Source organism: Gobio gobio (assembly GCF_949357685.1).
Source record: "Gobio gobio genome assembly, chromosome: 15".
Taxonomy (NCBI): Eukaryota; Metazoa; Chordata; class Actinopteri; order Cypriniformes; family Gobionidae; genus Gobio; species Gobio gobio.
In genome coordinates this window covers 20,112,251-20,121,366 of record NC_137108.1, presented here as the reverse complement: position 1 = coordinate 20,121,366, position 9,116 = coordinate 20,112,251, and the positions used below count along the sequence as shown (strand labels likewise).

At 34.9% G+C, this 9,116-nt stretch overlaps 2 protein-coding genes across 2 annotated transcripts in view; one reads left to right on the top strand and one right to left on the bottom strand.

Moving 5' to 3' along the window:
- gtf3c6 (general transcription factor IIIC, polypeptide 6, alpha) overlaps positions 1 to 9,116 on the top strand; it is a 1,355,101-nt gene that overhangs the window by 236,428 nt on the left and 1,109,557 nt on the right. The gene's annotated exons all lie outside the window — the stretch shown is intronic.
- chn2 (chimerin 2) overlaps positions 162 to 9,116 on the bottom strand; it is a 73,598-nt gene continuing 64,643 nt past the window's right edge. Inside the window, exons 10-14 of the mRNA XM_079837519.1 lie at positions 6,511 to 6,588; positions 6,115 to 6,252; positions 5,043 to 5,148; positions 2,185 to 4,623; positions 162 to 1,867 (exon numbers count right to left, since the gene is read on the bottom strand). Of these exons, the coding sequence (XP_079693645.1) occupies positions 4,452 to 4,623; positions 5,043 to 5,148; positions 6,115 to 6,252; positions 6,511 to 6,588 (494 nt within the window). The 3' untranslated portion in view covers positions 162 to 1,867; positions 2,185 to 4,451. The remainder of the gene's footprint in view (positions 1,868 to 2,184; positions 4,624 to 5,042; positions 5,149 to 6,114; positions 6,253 to 6,510; positions 6,589 to 9,116) is intronic.

The window sequence follows — 9,116 nt, the reverse complement described above, 5'->3', positions numbered from 1 at the left end:
GCTCATCACTGTTGACATTGTAGTTTTATACACCATCACTAGAGGGAGCTCTTCTCTTTGCCTGTCATGACACAAATGACTTGGGTATCATATGCCAATCAAATGTAATTGTTTCTGAGCCATTGCAGATAATCAGTCACAAAATTCACACAATCATAGATACAGATACAAATATACAGTGTTTAATAATGAACAAAGGGACAGGAACAAGTTCTGAGACACGCAGTTAAAATGCAGTCAAGTGGCCTTACATTGACAGATGACCTAGTCACCATCACACACACCTACATAACACAGATGACTAGTTTGTGGTGTATTAAAATTTGCATACAACATTTACTCAGAGCCATGTTTAACAACATTCCATTCTTTTACTATGGCATTACAGAGTTACATAAACTTTTCCATCATTAGCCTAAGTTACAATCTCAGTTTGCTCCAATGGCTCGGTCTCAAATCACTTTGGATAAACCATCTGTTTAATTGACATATAACATTTACTCTTTACAAAATAAAATTTGAACAAACTTGATATTTAAATAATTACACAAAAACGTCCTTTAATGCATGTATGCAGGATATGGTCACCTATCTGATACAATTGCTATTGTAATGTAAATTAATATGATAATTTCTGAAATATTGTTCTACCAAATAAATTTGAGGAAACAGAGCTTGCTTAACGTGGCAATGTCTATATGCACAACATGGACTTGTATTTTTTTTACTTTTCCCGAAATAAAATGGTTAGATAGCCTACTAATAAATTCTCAAACGTGCAATATTCAGTAGGCTAATATAAATCAAATGATGTTTTATTAACAAAGTTCGGGAGGAGCACGTTCAGATAATGACACGAGTGTAGAGCACTCAGCCAATCAACAATAAGAGGAATAAATATATTCAGCAGTCTTACCTCCGTTTGTTGACAGTTTATCAGCATCCCTGAACCACCCCTTCTTTTTAGTTCTACCACATACATTCCGAGCTTCGAGACTTCTCCCCGGACAGCACGCAAAATAGGCTACGCATTTAAATTTACTATCTCTAAATTATATGTAGGCTTAGTGTGAACTCGTGAACTAATTTTCCCTCGACAATCAGGGAAAAATCTAGGCCTACATATCAGGGTAAAAATCTAGCCTGCATCATATCTTATTTTCTTCATTTACGGTAAAAACACTTCTGTTAAAAATCCCCATTGAAAATAAATAAGAGACTTTTCTTATAAAAAAAAAATGCAAACAGCCAAATAATAAATACTTGCGCCTACAGAATAATTCGTCAATTCATGAATTGTTCGGCGTCTAGAACAACATGGTAAAAAAAATTCCCAGATTACATAGAGTGTAAAGTGTCCTTGTCAGTCACTGAAATTGAAATTGAAGCTAATGGCTCCAACAAATCATGGTTTACAACATCATCTCTACACTGCAAGCGAACAACGCAACGCGACAAAATTACAACGCTCTAGCCGCGCGCTCACGTGAACATGTGCTTTTTTTTTTCCAGAAGACGCGTCGCTCCATTATAATCAGGTTCTACTTCGCGACACCAATGCTTTTGTCATAAAAGTTGTTCTCGGGCATGGTGACCCGCACTCGTCGTTTCTCCTTGAAACGACCAGACCGTGAAACTGTCCAATTTCTCCGGCACGTGTTTTCGTTGAAGGAGGGCTCCAGGTGAGAGTCGTCGTACGTCTCGTCGCTGATCAGAGTGTTGTTTTTGTTCTCGCTGCCTGTTTGTTTCGCTGAAGTCTTGTCCGAATTTCCAAATTCCTGCTGGGCTTCTTTGAAATTGTTCTTGCTTCTTCCTGTCAAGTTTTTCCACCATCTGTCTGCCATTCTGTCCAATTCTTCAATTCACTCTGAAATGCATATTATTAGCGTTTAAAACAGTTGCACAGTGTAGCCTACATATTAAATTATGTAACATGCTGGTATCATGAAAATTAAGCATGTCTTCAAGATAAAATTCTTTATCCTTCAGAAACACTCACCTCAGCAGCAGGTGTGTTAATGTCAGCCAGAGACTGACTGTCAAGTATTTCGTTTATTTTAAGAAAACATCCAGCAGAACAACCTTGTGGCTTTTGTGTCTATATCCAAACCCACAACATCATATAGTGCCAAATCTCTCTGTCTAAACTATAATAAGTGATGAATTCATTCATTTATACTTCACCTGCAGCTCAAACACCCTCCTCCTCCTCTCTCCCATTGGTCTGTTGAGCTCGTCCAGCTGCCCTCAGGAAGCTGGTTTCAGGTTCTTACTTCACCTGTGATTTGGTGAAAAAGTCACTTTGGGGCATATACCGTCTCAGCTGTCTGATACTAAAACAATGCTGCCGTTCACACCCCTGAATTCGGAACAAGAAAACCGAGCTTAGAGAAAACCAACGCCTAGAGAGCTGACCAAGCACTAATTGCAGCAACATATTTCACATACTGCAAATGTGAGGCGTTGCATCTTCAAATAATAACACAAAAACTACTTTCAGAAGTTCATTTAGACTGAAATCAAGGTCCAGAATCAAGGTCATCACAGATTTAAAAGTAACCAGATTTACATAATTTAATAAATCAGCATTTGATAAATTACAATCATAAACACAATCATTCTTCACAGAAAATATAGTCAAAAAAAGTGTAGAAAGTTCTTATATCAAATAAACTATTTGAAGGAAGTCAAACCAAGGTGACGGTACCATTTATCAACTTGTTTTTTTGTTGTTGTTGAGGTGAATAAAATCTCGCCTCAGGAGACTAAGATGAACACAATATACACAATTTTGTTCTTAAAATGGGATTGAATCCAATGAGGAAGGAACAAGCGCTAAATAAATGCTCACAGAACCATTCCAGTCACGGAATAATCACTCCATTGTTGTCAGGGTGAACAAAAGATAATTTGAATGGATGGGTTAAACACAGCATTATTAACACTGGATGAACAAAACATAACTATTTACACTCCATGTAAAATTAAAAAGTGCTTTACACATGATCTTAATTGTCTTGCCATTATAGCACATTTACCAACCTCGTGACCCAAATATATATATTTTTAAGATTCATACTTGACACATTTGTCCTGTTCACAATGCTAATTGACCATAGATTTATGTCACGTAGAGCATCAAGGTCAATGCATAATGCTTGTTTGGCATCAGAGAGAGAAAAAAGGTACTATAATTTGACTAAACAAAATGCCCATCAATAATAATTAATTCTGTATTTAGCATGAATACACAGTGTTACTCCATGCTTAACAGCTTAAAAGCTTGTTTTTTTGCCATGGAATAAAAAAAAAAGGGTAAATGCGACTTTAAATCTCCCAATTCTGACCGTTTTCTCACAATTGTGAGCTTATATCTCGCTTTTCAGACATAACTCGCAGTTTGCTAGTTTAACGAGAAAAAAGTCAGAATTGTGAGATAAAACGTCACAATTACCTTCTTTAATTCAATTTTCTTCATTTTTCAGTTCTCTCAATTCAGATTTTTTTTTCTTGCAATTGCGAGTTTTTCCTCACAATTCTGATTTTGAATTCTGACTTTTCCCACCCAGAATTGTGAATTTATATCTCACAATTCAAACTCACAATTTGCTAGTTTAAAAAAAGGGAAAAAAGGTCAGAATTGTGAGATAAGAAGTTGCAATTCCCTATTTTAATTGCCAGTTTATACATTGCAATTCTGACTTTATTTCTTGCTATTCCGAGTTGATAACTCGTAATTCCAATGCTATCTCACGACCAATTCGTACGTATGAATTTGTAACCTCAACCTCACTCGTACGAATTTGTATGTTTTGTCTAAACCCCAGTGACGGGTAGGTTTAGGGGCGGGGTTTGAGGTATGTCATTCGTACTAATTCATACGAATTTGGCAACTCGTCAAATACGTACGATTTAGCAAAAATCTTACAAATCTGTACGAGTTAGGTCATACAAATTCGTATGAATTAGCCACCTCGTAAAATATGTACGAACTGCCGTGAGATCGGGTTTTTCCAAAATGGAAAAATACATTTTTTTTTCGCAATTGCTAGTTTATATCTCACAATTCTATTTTTCACAGAACTGCAACTATTTATCCTATAATTCGACTTTATAACTCACGATTATGAGTTTATTCTGAGAAAAAAAGTCTGAATTGCAATATATAAACTCACAAGTCTGACTTTTTCTCGCATTTGATTGTTTTTATCTCACAATTCTTACTTTATTTCTCACAATTGTGATAAAATTCACAATTGCCTTTTTTAGTTTTCATTCCGTGACGGAAACAAGCTTCCATAGTTTGGGGGTTTGAAACACATTGAGTGAAATGTGCAATAAGGTCCCAATTTTGTACGCAAAATCTGAAGAGAAAACATAAGGCCGGCCGCTTTTCTTTAAACATTTACAAGCTCTTTAAAGTCTTTAAAAGATGTCTCCATTTCAGCTGTTTAAAACAAGATGTCCTCTTGCTCTATCAGGAGCTGAACGATCAGTTTCTGATATCTCATATCGTTGAGCGTGGTGAGCGTGTTCTGGTCCGGGGGCCTCATGAGCGTCGGGCCGAAAACGATTCCTAGGTTCTCTGAGTTCATGTAATTGTCCTTCTCGCACATGGTGACCCTGATAAATAAAGAAAAGACATGGAAAAAACACCTCAGACAATGCAATTTTGGTAATAAACATGTAGTTAAGTAACTGATATACTTTCCATAGATGGGGAAATGTGACCAAGCTGGCTTGACAAGTTAGAGCTAAAGCACAAATCCTCAAGGATCATTGTAAAGGTTTACTAGTTCCTGGAGTGCACGGAGATAAAGTGCCGTATTGGGTTTCCTGTTTCCTCCTAATCAGTCTTAGAAGTTTTATATTGCAGGGTGACAGGAAGTAAACTCACTCTATAAAGCTGTAGGTAAAATGCTTAAATGAACACCTGAACACCCACCGGCTCAGTGTGGTACAGAGTCATGAAATAAACTATGGGACCGGTACCTAAGGGAGCAGTAAATGTGTCTGGAAATTCAATACATCTGTGGTTTTACCTCTTCAGGTGTGTCATCAGGTACCGCAGGGTCTCATAGTGGGCTGGAGGAAGCTGGAGGAGACCATCATGAACTGCCTCGAGTCTGGAGTCAGGGTCTGTTATTTCTGATCGATAAAAATCAATAAAAATACAGTTCAGAATTCAGCAGTCAGATTTTATGTTAAAAACGGCCACTGGTCCAAACATATAAATCCATACTGTATTGGTCCCAAATCTGAAAGTGATTCATTTTTTTTCCATTTAGAAATTACACTACCATTCAAAAGTTTGTGGTTGGTCAAATTTGTAATGTTTAAGAAAAAAAAGTATCTAATGCTCCCTAAGGCTGCATTTATTTGATCAAAATACAGTAAAAATAGTAATATTGTGAATTATTTATGCATATATTTTTGTCCCTGTGAAGACAAAGCTGAATTTTCATCATCACTCGCCTTCAGTGTCACATGATCCTTTTTTATAATGATTTATTAGAAATCATTCTAATATGCTGATTTGCTGAAAGGAAATGTTGAAATATCAATGTTGGAAACCGTTTTTTTATGATTCATTGATTAATAGAAAGTTCGATCACACTTTAGATTAGGCTTCAATTCTTTTGCCTCAATAAACTCCTAATTACTGCTTATTAATAGTAAGAATAAGGAGCTAATATGTGCTTTAAAAGTACTAATAAATCCTAGTAATATGCATTCTAACAAGCAACTAGTTATTTGTGAGAATTGGACCCTACCCTAAAGTGTTAACAAACGTTCTAAAGTACAGCATTTATCTGAAATAAAAAATCTATTGTAACATTATAAATGTCACTTTTGATCAAATTAATGCAGCCTTGCTGAAAAAAAGAATTACTAACCCCAAACTTCTGAATGACTGAATATTTTGAAATAATATTGGACCCCACTGAATAAAATATTTATTTATTTCAATTATTTTAATTTATTCATTGTCATAAATTATTTATTTATTTAGTGCAATATCACAATCTAAGAGAATTTAGGCCAATAGACATTATTAAGGATAATCAAATGACAGATTACAAGAGAAAGTTCCTGGTTGTGAAAGTCTCTTACTGGCTGCCTGTATGAATTTGGAGTAGACTTCATATGTAATAACTGGAATGGGCAGATCTCGCAAATAAAGCTTCATAGCTCCAGCGATTATATTGATGTCTGGGTAGATAATGGCACTGATGTCCGCCTTCTCACCATCTACGGAGAAGAATTAGTTATCTGTTATGAATAACAAAGAAATCACTATACTGTACCAAGAATAGACTGGAAAAGCCTGGGTTTTTCCATCCAGGTTGAATGTTGATAGAAAAACAGTGACTTAAATGAGTTCATTCAAGCATGTAAGCAAATGTGAAGAGACCAAATATTTGTTTCAACACCTATAATACACATGATTACATTAGGTTTAATGCAGCAATAATGTGAACCAATAATGAGAGTTATTCTACTACACACCTCTATCGAAGGCCAGCCGGACATCTTCTATGTGTTCTGTGAAGCCTGACACTCTGTACAGACCCTCTGATTTCAAACCTGAAAGAAACAGAAGCAACACATATTTACTTGAACTATCCAGACTGAGGATTTGGAGACGGACGTGTAAACTAGTATTGATCAAACTAGGGCTAATCGGTTAATCAATTAATCTGTCGATCATTTCTTCAATAAATTGAATATTCTGCACCCAGTATATATATATAATCTATTCAGGAACATCATCCATCACTCACTTATTCTGGGAAATGTATATGTGGAACAGTTATACAGTCCTTCACTCACTTTGAGATTCTTCCAATCATTCAATATTTTGGCTAAATTTGAAAGTCTCTTTTATATAATAAGAATTTTTATTTTCTAATTATTGTGTTAACCATAAGCAAACTTGATGATTTAAAAGTAAAGGTTCTTAATTGTCATATATAATTCTACAAAGAATCTTTAACATCTATGATACCTTTCCATTGCACAAAATGGAAAAAATGTTCTTTAGATTATTAAAATCCTCATGGTTATTCATTGAAACGTTAATATTTGGGGAGCCCAAAATGGTTCTTCTATGGCCTCACTGCAGAAACCCTCTTCTGGAACCTTTATTTTTAAGAGTGTATATCCTCTGATAATGATATAATAATAATTGCGCAGAAGATGCACTTTTTTTTTTACCGGCCAAAAATGATGATACTCTATTTGCATATCCATTCTGATTGGTCAGTTGTGGATCATTTAAACAGATTTATAAACTTGATGCCAATGATCCCCAAATATAAGGATCCACTTGTGAGGGACCATCTTCATAAAATACAACATAGCTATATAATTATTTATCGGATTATACACATACAGGTAGTGCTGGGCAGTATGACCAAAAATCTATATCATGTTATTTTTCAAAATTATACTGGTTTTCGCGGTATATGACGGTAATTTTTTCCCCTTTGCATGACCGGGTGTTAACCACATTTTCTACTAATTGAGAGAGGATATACTGCAGTAGATTGACTAGAATGCCCTATTTTACTGTCATGACGAGTGAATATTGTAGAAAAATTCCACATTAGAATTAATAGGCCTACAAAGCCCCACAAAATGATGCTGTGGGGAGACAACCAATAAAACACATGCAACACACTCATTACAGACACATGCATATTAAAATATGACCATGGAGATAGAAAAAAAAAAGAGTTGAGGGCACCTTAAGCATTTTAAAAATCTAACTTTCTCTTTAAGTGAACGTAAACAGGCATGTGTAACAATATAATGGATCTGTGCATCAGGTCTTAAAGTGACAGCAGCCTAAGATAAAGAACCTGCTGGCAAATTATGAGATGATTTAAAAAATATCTAGATGGCAGTTTTTCCCCATGGTATCGATGTCAAAATTATGGCCAGTTTATGTATGCATTCCATTTATACTGTATAATAAAAAATCTTTTATGCAAAATTAATTGGATTTTACACTGTCATTATACTAAAGCCAAATCAAATTATGATTTAAATATTATATAAACTTATTTATTCAAATAAAATATTAAAATGTATTCATTTTATTTTATATATATATATATATACACACACACACACACACACACACACACACACACACACACACAGATATATACATATAGATATACATATACACACACATATACATATATATATATATATATATATATATATATATATATACATATATATATATACATATAGATATACACATACACATACACATACACATACACATACACATACACACACATATATATACTACTAGGGCTGTCATTTAAAAAAAAAAATTTATTGGATAAAAAAAGTAACAAAAAAAAAAATCCAAAATAAATTTGATCACTTTCATTGGAACACTCAGTGTTGGTCTTCTCTCAAATATATATTTTGAAAACATAATTCTCAAAGAATGCTCTCTTTAATGAAAGGCGTCACCCAATAAGTCAAACAACAGGGCGAGAACCTAACATTCTTCACAGTTTAAGTTAGGCATCTAAGGATTCTTCTTTTTACACATCTTAATATTTAAGACGGGGAGACGGCAGACAGTGATTAAGTGCCTTGCTGAAGGCCACGGTTGCTAAAGAAGGTTTGGGCCTGGGATCTATGGTGAAAGATTGTGAAAACTTGCATAACTCCAGATTGTCTGCTGAAAGACAATTACTCACTGAGAGGACACTTTTCGCAGACGACGTCCCACAGAGTGAATCAACTGGGAATGGCCTTAATTTGAATGTATTTACCTTGCCCTGAATTTCCCCCCCTCTTATTCCACATCATGTTGAGAGATCACTTAGAATTCACCCAAAATCTGTATGGATATAATATCGATTCTCACTATACAGTATTATATGTGTATCGTTTAAAATGTCTCAGTGCAACTGGTACAAAAATCTCGTCCCCACAGAAGTATACAAGAAGGTAATAAGAGTTTTTAGAGCTTAAAGATATTTTGCATATGATGGGTGTGGCTTTTGGAGCCATTTGGTCTCTTCTTTCAATCCAGGCAAATGGGAGATCGATTCAATTCAAATTCCCTTTGTTATCAGGTGTTT